The sequence below is a fragment of the Malaya genurostris genome, chromosome 2, assembly GCF_030247185.1.
Source record: "Malaya genurostris strain Urasoe2022 chromosome 2, Malgen_1.1, whole genome shotgun sequence".
NCBI classification, from domain to species: domain Eukaryota; kingdom Metazoa; phylum Arthropoda; class Insecta; order Diptera; family Culicidae; genus Malaya; species Malaya genurostris.
This window is the reverse complement of record NC_080571.1, coordinates 31,130,127-31,146,943: the sequence shown is the minus strand read 5'-3', so window position 1 is coordinate 31,146,943 and position 16,817 is coordinate 31,130,127. Positions and strand designations below refer to the sequence as shown.

Here is a 16,817-nt window from a genome sequence, read left to right as displayed (position 1 = left end):
AAAAGAGACGGAGTAAATGTTATGACTTTACCGGTTTATCAATAGAAAAAAACTATAATCGATGTTTGTGTCTAATTTATACATCGCCCACGAAAACTAAAAATAGAATCACACCGTGCAAAGTGTACATGTACGGTGGTCTATTTAAATGTGTTCCGAAACATATTTTTAATCGAATGTCCTACGTAGTTGACAACGGATTGGAAAGAATTGCAGGATGAACTCCTAGCTCTGGAGTTCACTAGTTTTTATTTTCGCTTTTTAATTCGCTTTTTAACAAACGAAATGATATAAATTATTCAAGATGAAATGACTTAAATATCAACCGCATTTGAAATTGTGCGAAACTAAATGAACTGATTGTAAAAGTTATTAATGGAACCGAGAATTTCAGTTTTGCGTTTTTGATCGATAGGTGTATTGAAAATGTAAACGTATTCCAAGTTAAAAATACCAGTTGCTATAATATTGTTTTTCTCATCTGACGAAGAATATCATTCTACTTATTTATACTACTTACCCTTTGCCCTAGTTGACATGAACTACCAAAATCTACTATCTTAATTGCTGACCGTTTAGGGTTACATAGTAATATATTTTCTGGTTTTAAATCACAGTGTATGATATTTAATTCTGTAGATGAGAGAAATATAGTCAGTTAGATTATGATCAGAAAATAAAGATGTTTTGGTTTGAAGCAATTTCAGCTTAGGATGATCATCCGCTTGAAGGGCCCGACAAATTATCTGACTCTTGAAGTTGAAGTGATCTTAATCGGTATCACTTTCAAGCCATCTTACCTTGTGAACTTAAAAATAACAACGCCGTACACAGCTGCTGAGCAAACTTTCGCGTCAGATTCAGCGAAACGCCACGGAAGTTCGTATTGCGCAGTAAGTCGTACAAATTATAGGATAACAGCTCGAATACTAAACACAGATGGTTCCGCCACATGAAATGTCGCTTCAGCTTAACTGTAATGTGAAAATGAAGACAGTTTAGTAAGTGCGTACGGTCTCAGCGATTCGCTTGAATGATCCCCCTCCCCACCCTTACCAATATAGTACTTGTTTTCCGCATCCGCCCGGTTCATCATTTCCAGCAGGTTCACCTCGATTTGTGCTTGGCTTAGGAAGGGTCTTTTGTTTTTGATAATTTTGATCGCCACCTGGCATTCCTCCTCGTGGTCGTACGCTTTCACCACCTGACCGAAGCTGCCCTTGCCTGCAGAAAGAATGAATAAACGGAATTGACAAATGAAAAACCGTGGAATACTTCCTTCGTATGGCGACCACAACTAACTCACCGATGAGCGAATCGATTTCGTAGCGATCGAGAAACTTCTCTCCATTTTTGATGATGTAGTCGTGATTCTCGTCGTCGTAACCGTCGTTGTACAGCTTTCGTTCCTTTTTATGTGACGTATCCTCACCCTGGGTCTGTTGAGCTCTTCGTTTCTTTTTGGCATAGTAAACCTGGAAGGAAATCGAAAATTAGTATGAGTTTTTGGAAAATTCTTCTAAGCCTAAATATTTCGTTTCACGAATGATATTGGATTTTACGTTTGCTCTTCTAAAAATTGAATTTTTCTCTTCTAAATATTAAATCTAAGCAGTGCTTAGCAGTTCATATTAAACTTCCAATACACCATAGCAGTTCCCTTTGAACAGCGTGGAATTAACCGTAAAAATGTGTCAGTTTTGACACTCAAATGTCAGTTCGTAAATTGATATGTGTAGAATTTTTTGTACTAAAACTAAACCAGTGACGTAACTAACAAACAAATTTCCGTGACGCTTTACATCTACTGTTGCACTGCTATGAAGCAGTAGAAGTTCATTTTGACCCATTGTGTACAGGCAATTTGAAGACGAAATGTAAAAATAATCGAAAATAGTTACGTGACCTAAGTAACTGTAGATGTGATTAGCATATGAATAAAGTGTTAAAATTAGTTAATTCAGAAAGCCCCTGAGGACGACCGAACATCTTAGGCAACCGAAACGTCCGAGTCTAAGGAGTGTATCGGTAATAAGCTATCCAAATTTTTTTCTTTCGAATTATGATAAAAAACGAGATTTTATTCAAACTAAAAATTGATGCTTTATTGTACGAGGTTAAACTTGAGCATAATGAAAATCGGATGAAATTTAAGCTTAAATCGAGCTTTTGATCGAACACTCTTCATCAAGATCCGGACAAGTGTTGCATCGCATTTTTTGGACGCTTGAGCCCGAATTTTTTTTTGAACTCCTGCATGTTCCCAGCTGCCTTACCAGTCTTCTTGAAGACCCTCTTCACGATTGCCCAGTAACGTTCGATGGGTCGAAGCTGAGGGCAATTTGGTGGATTGATATTTTTCTCAACGAAAAACGCAAGCCAATTGAGAGTGGTTTTGGCATAGTGAGCCGAGGCTAAATCCTCCCAAAACAGTGGAGGTGTACTATGCTTCTTATATAAAGGCAGCAATCTCTTCTGGAGACACTCAGATCGATAGATTTCTGCATTTATACTTCCGGTAGTGTAAAAAATCGTTGACTTCAAACCACAGGAACATATTGCTTGCCATACCAGTACCTTTCGACCGAATTTCTCCACTTGAATCGACCTGTCCGCATCGCTCACATCCTCCCCAACGACGACAGTAAAATATTGTGGGCCTGGAAGGGTTTTTGAGTCCTCCTTTACATAAGTCTCATCGTCCCTCAAAACGGATGCATCCGGACACTGAAAAAGACGCGAATACAATTTCCGGACCCTTGTTGCTGCACGCTTCTTCTGTTCTACACTTTGTTTCGAGATTTTCTGCTTTTTGTAGGTCTTCAGGTGATTTCGCCTCTTGATTCGCTGGATCATTCCGACACTCGTTCCTACTTTTTTGGCCAAATCACGTATTGACATTGATTTGTTCTTCATGATTAGAGATACCACTTTCTGGTCCAGGAATCGGTTTGGAAGAACCGGGTTTTCTGCCTCTTCCTGGTAGCTCATCCAAAGAATAGTGTCCCCCAAACTTATTAATGATGGTTTTAACACTGGCATGATGAATGATGGTCACTTCTTTTTCAATACGCGACATTTTGAAAACGCAGAATTTCAACCGCGCAAACAAGTGAACAAACGAAAGCTGACAGCCAAATGCACATCATGCTGTGATCTGAGCATAAAAAACCATCACAAATACATGCGTACAACACAAATGTATGTGGATAGCTTATTTTCGATGCACTCTTTATGTACTATTGGTTGTTTTTTAAACGAAAAAAAACGTTGACCGTCCATATTATTTTGTTTGCTTGCGGTAATGAGCACAAAGTAATGAAATTATTCTTCATGGGAACTGCGACTCAAAAACCCAAAACAGAATCTAGTACCCAAAATACGCTTCCATATGTTTATAATGAGGTTCTTACGAAATACGAAAGATGCATTCTCATGTGTAGGCTCCCGGCCGAGCGGTGGCGGGTGGCAGAATAACGAAGATGACGTTTCTTTTAGTTCTATACGGAGTAATACCACGAAATTCACCTTTTTTCTGAGTTTATAGTTTATCTTTTTATGCTTTTCACTTAACAGCTACTTATTCTCAATAGTGCAGGATTAGGCTGTTTTGGGAGTTCTTTCCCACAATCTAACAAAAGTCACTAACGATTGTTAATAAGGCTAACACTTCACGCAGTCTCACTAAGTTCGGCATATCATTAAGTTTACGCACATATGAACGTATGTCCTACTGCAGTACAATCTAGTGCATACTCCACTAGTTAGAAAATCTATTCACAACACTTCATGGTGATCTTAAACACTACACATGAATCTGTTAAATCTCTATTCATTACAGCAATTTTCACTTCTTTAGATGCCTTCCGAAAACATTATTTCTTGCTTGATTTTGAGGTCACTTGATACTTGACCCTCACAATGCCCACTATGCATACTCCTACGGCTTACTGTATTACACTCCGAACTAGACTTAACTTTTCACTTAATTCTTCAGAAATTGAGTCTGGTCTGTGCTGAACCGAGCTGAACTCTAACTTTTCACTTAATTCTTCAGAAATTGAGTCTGGTCTGTGCTGAACCGAGCTGAACTCTACTGAACTGAACTCTGATTTTTTTCGACTAGTGGTTTTTATGTTCCTAACATTTCACTAGCTGTTCGGCCTAAACCCGAGACCATCGTGAACGTTACCGCGGTTGTCCGTGAAATTTCTTTGTTTACGCAGAGCACCTCAGTGTCGCGTAAACAAAAAACACCTCAGCAACCCCGAGCACATTCCAAGAGCGCGTAAACAAAAACTGCTGCGCCAATGCAAACCAGCAAATTTGCTAAGGACGCTGCACATGAAGGACGCAACGTACGTGAAGATGAATAATGAGCTTCCCAGTCAAAAGTTCTGTTAATAAATTCACAAGAAGCATATGATTTGGCAAGGTATTTGCAGCTGCAAAAAAAATTCACGATTTCGGTGATGAATAAGGCTATGGATTCCCAAATGTGCAAGCTGAAGTGTCTGAAAAAGCGTACATTATGGCTCATAATGAACCTATGAGGAAAGTTGGCATGATTTGGCAAGTTGTCTCACTATAGCTGAAAAGAGCTTTAATGGCATCGGAACAAAGAGGTGGAGATCTTCGAAAAGGACATCACGCCTTCCAACTGCCTTCATTTCTGCCATATTGAGAAATATGGCAGAGTTGCCAAACAATAGTTGAAGAATAATTTTTTCGTTATTCTAACAACGAAAGACCTTCGTTTGCCTAACATGGTTCCGAGATAAATCAATTCTTTCGCGTTCAGATATTAAATGACTCAAGCTTCAAGTCGCAATAAGCGGATTTTATGAAGATAAGAAAAGGCTACTGCTCCAGGCTTTTTGACGAACATATAAGTGCATATAAAAACATGATGCACGATTCACATTCGCAGTCCTAGCACTAGTCGTAATTCAACTACGTCGTACTTAAATTTCCAACGTAGAAAATTTATGTGCATGTATGTTGACTGCACATCACCATACCAAACAATAACAATCATTAAACGATGGAGTGGCGGGCGACGGATTTCACCAACACGTTACTACCGTAAAAATTACTGACTACGACGGCGACCAGTCAAACGCGAGTGTTGTTGTTTCTTCTTTTCCGAAACAGACGAAGGAAAAGCTCACTGACTGACACTGGTTCGGTCGAGCTTTCCAATTATTTCCAAGCGCAGTAACTCCGGGATGATAATTTACTGAGCTTATGCAATCATGCACTCACACCTACTAACGCACACGCACACACACACATTCTCCGCCAGACGACTGCACCAGTCTGCACTGTCAAAACGCCTTCCCTTATCGATCGGATGGGCTAGTTTCCAATTGCATTCCTGTTATGCACTGCTGCAATGTGGCTCACGGGCGGTGTTTGGATGGGTGTTTGTGCAATGTGCAAATAATGTTTTTTTTTGTTGTTGTTATTTCTATTTGCGCCTTTTTGCGATTGAGGTTGAAAAGGATGACCATGCTCTCAAAACAACAATAACCCTTCCTCGCTCGGCCTGACAGCATTACTACATTAGCGTGGGGTTCCTTCACCGATAAGGTGATTGTTTATTGTTTTTTTTTCCTCTCTGCTCGGTAACAAAATGGTTTACCCCAGAAAGAAATAGGACGAATGTAAACTAACTTTACATTAAGTTTACAGCAAACTCTAGAACGAGTCGCGAAGTTAAAAGTAAGAGAAGAGGGAAATGTTGGGCGATAAGCCGAAACCAATTTACGACTATTTGTTGTTATGAGTAAACATGGCTCTGGACGACATAGAATGCGAAAGCATTACTACTTGGTTGAGTGCAGAAGATTTGAAGTAACATTGTTAATGCAACTTATCAGATAATGATCTCTCAGCTAGCGAAAGAAGTTCTAATATTTCCTTGATTGATTTTTAGAATTCTAAATCCACATTAGCCACGAATATGCACTATCGAAACTAGAAGTATACATTTCCTAATGTCGGCAGTTGAGCGATCTCAAGAGCAACTATAATGCCAATAAGCGATCATATGCTGTAAAAATGTAGCATTTGTTCGTGCTTTTTGCAACCGATTTTTTTAGTTATGTGAGCTTAGCATAAACGTGAGCCTTTCCAGATGTGAAACCTTTTACTCAATTTTATGCCTTGAGCATTAGCAGCTCTTCAATGTGATACAATAAAGTTGACGATTATGAAGAGCGGTAACACTGGAAAAGCATTTTTTTCTTAACTTATTTTTGGATTTGGCCTGAATCAAGTATGATTTTAATTAAAAATTGCTGTATCTTGGGAACGGTAACGTTTAGCATAATCTCGATTAGCATCCTTTTTATTTGAAATTTTCCATACTTTCATAAAATTGCGTGAAAATGCTTCAAAATATTTTAACAATTTTTTAAAACTCACCTGTAACTTTTTTTATCTATTCCATAAAATTAAAAAATAATAGGAGAAAGTTGAGAATTTCGAACCGCACTTTGACTTTGACTGATGAGAAAATTGCAAAGCAATAAGCCAGGTTATAAAACAGTTATAAAAAATTTAAAAAAACATTCAATTTTATTATTTTGGAAAATTTCGAACCACCTTTAAAACTGTGACTGAAACTGGCGTCATGAAAAAAAGTCATATAATTTAACAAGAATCGATACTTTTTAGATGATAAAAACATTTCGCATACCTTAAGGAGTGTATCGATAAGTAGTTAGCAACATTCAAACAGTTATTACTCTGAAATGGCTTAATTTTTCGGAGCGTGTTTTGCGGTGACATGTTTGTTTACATGTCAATAACAGCTGCGCAATCCATTGGTTTCGGTACGGTTTATCGTTTCAATGATGAGTCGAATTGATCCGGAAACGCGAAAGAAAATTCTGCACACTTGGTGCTCAGAAAGTGGTGTCACGTACAAAGAAATTGCAAAACGAGTCAAAGTGCACCACACCAGTGTCAAACATATTATCAAGAAGTTCGATAAGACCCTTTCTATGAAGGATTTGCCCTGATCCGGTAGGAAAACGGATCCCAGCCAGCCCGGCCGAGTGGTTGTGTACATCAGGAAAAACCCATCGGCGTCGACGCGGTATTTGGCCAAGCAGTTCAACACCAGCATCGGGATGATTCAACGGATCAAAGTTCGGAACTCCCTGAAAACGTGCAAGAAACAGAAGGTGCCGAAAAAGTCCCTTGTACAGCAAGTTCAGGCCAAAACAAGAGCGCGAAAACTGTATAACCGGATTCTACAGAATAAAGATGGATGCCTCTTGATCGACGACGAAACCTACGCCAAGGAAGACTGTCGAGCGCTGCCCGGACCGCAATATTATACGAAATCGGTGTACCAGGACCTGGACGATGCTGACACCACGGTGGCGATGGAAAAGTTTGGGCAGAAGGTGTTGGTCTGGCAAGCAATTTGTACCTGTGGTTTGCGGTCATCGATTTTCTTCACGAAGGGCACAATTAACGCCAAGGTGTACGAGGAAGAATGTTTGAAGAAGAGAATGCTGCCACTGTACAGAAAGCATAAGGCTCCTCCTCTCTTCTGGCTGGATTTGGCTTCAGCCCACTACGCCAACTCCGTTCTACAGTGGTTGTCAAAAAATAATGAACAATTCGTGGAAAAGGACATCAACACACCGAACTGCCCGGATCTTCGACCAACTGAAAGGTATTGGGCAATTGTCAAGCGGCACTTTTGGAAGGAAGGTACAGTGTCCCAAAACATGCAGGAGTTAGAAAAAAAACTGGACAGCTGCCAGAAGAATGTCAAGTCCAAAGTGCGAGCGTTTCACAGAAACTAGGATTTTCTTCAATAGAATCAGTGAAATGCATAAAAATGTAATGTAGCAAGTGCCATTAAAAAGAGGGGTGTGATGTTTGTAAAGGTAAAGACTGTTCCAGAAAGTTTGGACGAACTTTGATTTCGCTGTAAATAATTCACAAGTGTTAGATATTCAAATTTTATTCGATATACTGATAATATTAGACTACAACAACAGAATATTATAATTAGCCATTGTAAGACTAGTTGGTGCACCTTCTTGCGAACGATCCTCATTAAGTTCCGTACAGACTTCTTGGCGACAAATTTTGAAACTTTTTCCAATCTTTTTCGAACTGTTGAATGGTTTCGGCTGCCGAGACATGTTTCCTAAGATGTGCCTTCGTTAATGCCCAAAATTCTTCAATTGGTCGAAGTTGTGGGCAATTAGTATACCATTCTATCGTTGATTTCGAGTAGTGGCAAGAATCAAGATATGGCCAGAAGACAACAGGATCATTGTGGCTTCGAACCATGGGTAGAAGTCGTTTTTGTAAACATTCCTTGATGTATATTTCGCTGTTCATTAGAGTAGTGGTGAAGAAGGGTTTCGAAATCTTACCGCAGCTACAAATTGCTTGCCAGACCATAGCTTTCTTACCAAATTTTTCTACTTCAATCGATGTCTCGGACTGGTTTAACACTTGGCCTTCTCGCACCGTATAATATTGTGGTCCCGGCAAGGATTTGTACTCGAGTTTCACGTAGGTTTCGTCGTCCATGATTATGCAGTTCAAATTTCCAGCAAGAATTGTATTGTACAGCTTTCGAACCTTCGGCCTGATCGATGCTTCTTGTTTCGGACTACGTTTTGGTTGTTTCTGCTAGGTTCGAAGATTCAAACGTTCTTTAGCACGAAAAACATTTGACATTGAAGTTCCCACTTTTTTGGCCACATTTCGAACTGAAACCTTCTTCTATGGCTCGAACGCCTTCAGTATACGTTTATCCAACTGAGGGTTAGCAGGACCTTTTTTCGACCCGTTTTCGGTTTATCCTCAAAGGTGTTATCCTCACCGAACTTCCTGATTGCATTTCGCACGGCTATTTCACTTACTCCTTCTATTTTTGCTATCTTCCTCAGTGACAGTCCGCGTTCTGTGCACCACTTGTACACAATTTTTCGACGTTGTTCTGCTGAAAGTCCACGCATTTCGAAACAAACTAATGAAAACGAATAAACAACTGCACAAGTGGTTAGAGAAGAGTGTAAATAACATTTCGGCGAAATGACTCTTTCGGCGAAATGAATCTTTCGACGAAATTACGCTTTCGGCGAAACGACTTTCGGCGAAATGACCTATTCGGCGAAACGACTTTCGGCGAAATGACTTTCGGCGAAATGACTTTCGGCGAAATGATCCGCTTCCGTTTAGAATATGATAACCGTAAAATTTATTTTCTAATACCAGATGTGTAGTCTACATATATACAGAATGTTGTTCAAAAATTTTTCGCCAAAGTTTAATTGAAATGTATATTACCACCAGCAGAACAATGCAGATTAAACGAAGTTTAACTTGCGTGTATTTCCAACAGAACAGTGCAACATGGCACAATGCACGTGAAGCAATGTGTCGCCTGAGAAGAGTTTGACGAGAAAATAATCTCCTCTTCCGTTCTGGCGAGCTCAATTCACCGACAATTGACAATTGAGTGAATTGATCATATTAAATTGTCATCTTGTACCCCGACTTGTACTAAGCGTACTGCTACGATACAACATAAATGTCTCAAGTAGAGATAACTTTACGTCTAGTGATAGTTGGATGAGAGTGATTCTCCACCACAAACTCGACTTTGAGTCAATATTTCATATACGATACGGTTTAGTGTTTAATTAACTTAAACCTGCATTTCATATCAAATTAAGAGTTTACGCCTATTATGAGTAATTCATAATTAGTTTCTAAAACACGCCTGACTCACGTACGGTTCAGCGCAAACGATTCCGAAGACTTAATGCATTCAATGACCCATTTTTGTGATCAACAAAATATGTTTTCGTCTGCCACCACAAATACCTTGCCAAATCAGGAGTAGGGAACTATTAGAGAATTCCCAAAAAATTTGTTTGGAACATCCGCATGTGTGTATAAAATTTCACATCCATAAAAAAATTGCTGAGTACGTTGGATCACAACTCAGTTCTGACGTATTCTCCATTATGATTGTTTGTAAGCGTATAAAACCTTCTCAAAGGTTTCGGTCAGTACATTGATCAGTATTGAATCTTATGACTGCATCCAACGCCGAGTTGTCTATGATTAATATGAAAACCGGCAAAAAGCTTCCAATGTGGGCGGCTCCAATCATAAAGTCGACCGTGCAGAGAACAGTGATCTATTCTAATGCTGTCTTTCCTGAGTGGTAGGAAATAGGATCCTCATATCTTGGTAAATTTTGATGGGAAATATTTGTTATCAGGTGTTGGAATTAAGTTTTTTATTGCAAAGTTTCGTAATCTATCATGAGTCATTGTCTATCGTCATCCACTAATTTCTACCATCTTTATGGTGAATTTATCGTTCAATTTTTCTATGATTTCGTAGTTTTTTCGAAGTCCTGCTCTGACAAGCCATTCCAAATTGTAATCGGATGGAGTAAGGTCCGATGAATATGGCGGGAGGGGCAGAACTTTCCATTTCAGCGTATCCAAATAAATTTTCATCAATTACTCTTCCCGCAATGCTCTTTTTGAACGCACCAGATGTCAACAGTGATGGTTTCACTCGATTGGAGCAACTTAAAGACACCAAATTTTCATATTTGAACTTTTTCGAACCGTTTTTAGAACGCGCAAATCACCTCTGCGAGTTTGCTCAGTGAGAGTATGTTTAATGTGAAGGAAACTACTTTCCTTTGCGTTAAAGTGGTTTCCGAAAAAATGATTTTTCAGGCATAAACATCGACATATTTGATAATGCACAACGGATGAAACGTGCATAATAAGGAATTTTCATCTACTGATTGAAATGCACTATGTCAGAAGCTTCCAGCAGAGTATTTATGTGCGGTTATTAGTTGACTAACGTTGACACCATGAGATCATTGGTACCGACCACAGATTTCTATCCGTGTACTGAAAAATCTCATAAACTCCACATAATTTCAAAGAAACGTATTTGGAAAATTTCAGCATGCTGTTTTTCCCACATTTATTAGCGATGGAAATTGAATCGAATAAATTGTTCAACCGGTTCGCTGAACGATGTAGCTAGTCTATCTACGGATAAAAAAATGTTACGTATTTGAACCCAATTTTTCTTTTTACTCATTTTTCAGCTATCATTTTCAATCTGTTGCATGTCGGATATTGATGCAGTCGACAGTACCTTATAACATTAATTTTGATCGAGTGATCGACTGCGGCTGCAAATTGCTTGCCAGATCGACAATTTCCAATCGAATTTAACGCGTAGAAACGAGCATCCCAAGCAGGTTAAAATTTAACCCATTAGTTAGCTCAAAAATTCAACCCATCATCAAGCGGAAAACTCTGGTCAAACATTCCGGACTGCCATATTATAAGGATATGCTTCCCGTTCAACTCAAATCCCGTCTCCCACAGAGAGAGTGAAAATTACCTACAAAATGGACTGTGGAATATACCGCAAGAAACACTACCTTCTAATATCCACAAACAACCGAAAATACGAAACAAAACAACAATAACATCAGAAGAATACCACTTTGATGATGCAACCAAGCACAGCATCTGCCGATTTCCGCTTGTTCCTGTCGAGGTAATAACGTGGCCGCTACTGCCGTGACTGATGGAACTGGTAGAGCTGTTGCTAACCGATCTCCTCTCTGAACTCAGTAACGCAATTCGAACCGATGACGACGACGATGGCGCTAATAATGATGACGACGACGACGACAACAACGACAACGGCGACGACGACAACGACAATGATGATGATGATGACGATGATGATGACAATGACATACGGAAATACCGACTGTTGGATGACATAGGACAACTTTGGCGGCGACGGCGGTGATGATGATACCTCGAACAAATGCGTTCGAGAACCCGAAGAACATTTGGCGAATCAGGCGGTGCGAGAGGACAGACTGTTAGACCGGAGCTAGAAGAGAAGAGCGGAGGGTCTCGGAGCAAGAAAATCGATATCAATGGGCGGTTGGGCGAATCGGTGATGCTGGCTGAAAGTTGGAATTTGTTAGGAGAGTTAGCACCAGTGGCATCACAAAACGGAACGCGGAAAAACTTACTTGAACAGAATTTAGGTTTATGCGATTGGGATGCACACGGAGATCCGGAAAAAGCAGATAAATGCGAGATCAGGTGGATAAGAGCACGACGGGAAGGATAGGGTGGCGGCGCACGTTTTTTTTTTTGCTGCTCGCCCAACCCGACACCAGTCGGATGATGTAAAGTTAGGTCGGTTGGGAGGCTGTCCGTACTCATTCCAGCGCCACCACGCGGGCGGTTTGTTTGGTCCTATGCTCAACCTTTCGTAACCAGACGGTTGGCGGACTCACTAATACAATGCCGCTGGTGATGTACTGGTAGACCGCGGCTGTTTCCCGCCGCAGTGCTGGCGGAGAGGAAGCTCGTGTTGGAAAATGGGGAAATGTCTGATACAGCTTCCGAGCACGAAAATTCAGGATGCTAATGGATTGTGTCCTTTATTTCGTGTTAGCTTGGCGCGCGGACTGGTTGATGTAACTTTGGAAAGTATTTTAAAATAAAAAGAAACTTTTTTGAAGATGTTAGATCTCATCATCATAAATCCTGCATTACTTTTTCTTTGATCTTTCAGAACGTTTCTCCACCCTCCCCCAATATGTTTCGTTCTCTCATTTTCTAGGCGGAACACTAACGCAGATTTTTTAGCTAACTTTGTTTGTTTCTAACAAGACGTAGAAAAACAATGAAAGTTATGAGATTAGAAGGGCGAGGTGTGTAGAACCATGATTTTTCTGTACATTCAAACATATTTCCGAAATAGACTCAAGCTTAAATCACTTTTAAAACTTTAATATGTTTAAAAACGCGAAACAGGCCAGGTAATTCATAAGCACGAATTAATGCCACACTGACAGCATATGATCGCTAATTGGCATTATAGTCGCTCTTAAGACTGCTTAAATGCCGACTTTGGCCAAATATTCTTTCGTAAATTCAGTTTTGTGTGACAGTTTCTCTCGGAGCAAATTTGATGGTTCTAAAGTACATTTTATTTATGACACATTTGGTGTGGACTATTTGATTTAATACTTCTTAGGATGAGTGTGCACAAGTTTTGACGCAACGAAATTGATTTATACAAAAATGAAAATGAATCACAAAACTTAATTTGTATAAATCATGGATACATTGTCAAAAACTTCTTATTTTTTATCTATACATTCACTTAAACAAAATAAAAAAAAACTTCTTATTTTTTATCTATACATTCACGATAAAAATGAAAGGGTATAAAGTTTTTACATTCAGAAACAGCCTCAAACTCGTAATTAAAATCTAAGATATTCTTACCGATTGCATTCAAACCCGACATGACACACACACAATCAAGAAAAATGTTACGAAAACGACAGTTTATTCATTGCGGAATTCATTCCATCCGAATAAATTTAATTTTGAATTTTGAATCATTTCGAAAAAGATTTGACGCAGGTTTATGCTGATTCCTTACCTTACTTCATAAACCTTATTAAAAATGGTCCATTAGACAGGAGCATGCTCTTAAAGTGCTTTTCAGTAAGCTTTAATAGAATTTGAAGTTTGAATCAGAGATGGAAATAAGCCCATTTTGCGCATGAAAATGTGAATCAAGATTTCCGATTGTGAATCAAAAAACCGAACTCCGTGAATTAAAAAATTGGGTAACAAAATTCAAATTGCGATTATGTTTTTAAATTGTGGGAACCTTCCTAAATTCTAAGTAAAACCAAAATGTATCTTATCAAAAATCATTCATTTCCAAATTCATTATAATTTCTGCAATAAATATGTGATATGAAAAATAATACTGAGAATTTTTTTACTGTGAATCAAAAATTCACACCCTGGTTTGAATGCAAGATTTATGATGGAACATTGAAGACAGCTACATGTATTTATTAATATTAAAAATGTTACTTGGGTTGTGTGTATTCATAATTCTGAAAACTGATCGATCTACCACAGACGGAATTTCAGACTGCTGATTTAGAGTTAGAAGAATTTTTAATGTGCTCAAAATGCTATTTTATGGTTAATATTAATGCTCAATGGTTAACTGGGAGTCGTCTTATGTTTACATATAATCAAATGGCGAATGAAATGGCAGTTAATGGGAACCTATATTTCTCAATTTTTGATATTTTGTCTGAAATTAATTCTAGGAAAAATCCGCATAGATAAAAATGTAGTTTTGTGGTTGATAACGTCAATTGTACACGTTTTTAGCGGTTTTCATGGCATGTAGATAGATGGCTCTACATGTTTTTATACTACATGGAATGAAAAGTCCCCGGCCTTTCACGGAAAAGACGTGAATAGTTTCGAACCGTGTATAATTTTGTTAAGAACAAGCCTCTAGATGGTCCAATACCAATCTTCATGACAATCTAGTGTTTGAATAACAGCTGATCGTGTCAGATGAGCTCTAGTTTTCATCAAGCTATGGATAAAGACACATCATCATACATAAAAGCAACGGTGAAATTGAATGATTTGCGATACGGATTGGTCCCTCATCCCCCGCATTCTCCAAATTTGGCCCCCAGCGACTATTATCTGTTTGCCGAAGAGGTTTCTCCAGGGAAAGACATTTTCGTCGAAGGCTGAGGCCATTGCAGAAACGGAAGCCTATTGTGATGGCCTTGACAAATCCCTTTATTTCAAAGGGCATCAAAATATTAGAGGACTGATGGGTCAAGTGTATCGCTTTAGATGGAGATTATACTGAGGAATAAAAAAGTTTCCACGGTAAAAAATCGACTTTTTCTTGGCCCGGGACTTCTTATTTCATGTAGTAATTTTGTTTCAATTTAGACCTTTCTATACAACATATAAAAATTTTAGCGAAGCGAAACTTTTCGTTTTTGAATATCATTATTTTTGAATGAATTGGCCTTTTTTTGGATATGTTCTGTAAAAATACTTATATTTTCCAGAAAATTAAGAAAATATAAAACAATCGGATTTTTGTGCTCGAAAACTTCAATTGTATAAGTTTTGAGCGGTTTTCATGGTTTCACTACATGTTTTCATTTATTTCTTTTTGATTTAGACTTTTTAACGTAACGTATCAAAAAATTAGCCAAACCAATTTTCAACCACAGAACTACAAGTTTCTCATATCTACTCATTTTCCTAGAAACTTTTGACATTTCTAGACAAACATATTCAAAAATTGAATAAATCGGTACAACGGCTACCAAGTTATGAATTTAAAAAAAATACAGTTTTCAGAAAAAATCTATTTTTCTGATCCACAATAAAATGGAAACCGATTGTATAAAATATTACGAAATTCTGAGAGATCTTATATATTTTCTCGTGGAATTGTTGTATATATAGTAGGCGCTCAGAACGAGCTCTATCTTTTCTACTGTCCAAATCTCGTGACACCTATGGAAGAGTCTGATGAGTCGTCGTCCTTCCGTAAAATAGATGATGCATCAACATTCAAACTCTTCATCGTACTTTATCGGTCAATAAACCCCCGGTCTGACAGACAGATGGCGTAACTAATTGAACATCACTCTAGTATTCAGCAGAAACATCCTTCAGATGGCATCTGTTAAAATTTTATGACATTCGGTTCACTAGTGTGTTATTTAAAAATTAAACATACAAGATTATTCAATAAAATCGATATTGTCCCCTTCAAAGTACTCCCCATCGACTGCAACACACTTATGCCAATCCTCGAAGCATTTTTTATATTCAGTTTTCGGTATGACCATCAGAGCCGTCTGTGATTTTTGCATAATCTCATCCTCGGGTGCTGAAGCGCGTTCCACGGAATGGGTTTCTTGAGTCGACCGAATAGGAAAAAGTCGCAGGGAGCCAAATCAGGTGAATTCAGTGGTTGCTGAATGGTATTCGTTTCGTTTTTGTCCAATTGTTCACTGATAACGATGGCATTGTGTGACGGTGCGTTATCGTACTGTTTATTTCAAGAGTTGTTGTTTGCCCACAAATCTGGTCTTTTTTGAAGAATTGCTTGATGCAAGCGTCTCATAACGCCCAAATAATACTCCTTGTTGACGGTCTGGCCTTGTTGGAAGGAATTCATGATACACAACACCCTTGTAATCAGAGATGTCTATCTCCTCTGTGTGACGAAGAGCAAGCAAAATTTCTCCCCTCGCACTGACAACTTCTCTTCTCTTTCACATTTATACACCACTGTTGTGTAAAGTGTGCACGCATCATGAGTGCGTTTGTTTATTTCCTTTTACCTCTTCTACTGAATCGCACCAAAGTGCTAGAGCATTAGCTAATAAATTCTCTGAGGTGGATGCAAATACTTTCACGCCGGTGAGCACTCTGCTGTATGGTTTTCGTAGATGAAGCGTGGACACGCAAAATCAGCAAAATAAAACAATTTATCGTAAAATTTTCGGTTTTCCTTGCAAATTTTTCATAGCAAGGCCAGATCTACTCTCTATTAATTGAAGTTCACAGGAGTGTTCGCTCACCATCACGCGCCAGTGGTCACTTGGGTGTATTTAGACGAGAGCGCGTGTGAGCGATTCATGCGAAGAGAATGTGTTTCACTCGCGCCAGCTGCTTTAACCACAAGCACACACTCAAATGCTGTCTATTCGACACTGAGAAGAAGTGCGCTTTCCTCTTTGTGCGGTGCTTCGTTTTTTGCATCCTCGGTGTGGCAAAAAACTGACTCTAGCGTGTATCTCTCTGGCGAAATGCCATCTCTGCTTGTAATCAATGAAAAGTGTGAACATCGCCTTCTTTTTCGACTGAAAACGTCGTGGTTTTTTC

At 38.8% G+C, this 16,817-nt stretch overlaps 1 protein-coding gene across 7 annotated transcripts in view; it reads right to left on the bottom strand.

The window, feature by feature from the left end:
- The window catches only part of LOC131430208 (serine/threonine-protein kinase minibrain), a 213,480-nt gene that overhangs the window by 27,863 nt on the left and 168,800 nt on the right, over window positions 1-16,817 (bottom strand). For all 7 annotated transcript variants that reach the window (XM_058594957.1, XM_058594958.1, XM_058594960.1 and 4 more), the window contains 4 exons: window positions 1,307-1,475; window positions 1,057-1,224; window positions 801-974; window positions 521-633 (listed from right to left, as the gene is read on the bottom strand). In XM_058594957.1, coding sequence (XP_058450940.1) covers window positions 521-633; window positions 801-974; window positions 1,057-1,224; window positions 1,307-1,475 — 624 coding nt within the window. The remainder of the gene's footprint in view (window positions 1-520; window positions 634-800; window positions 975-1,056; window positions 1,225-1,306; window positions 1,476-16,817) is intronic.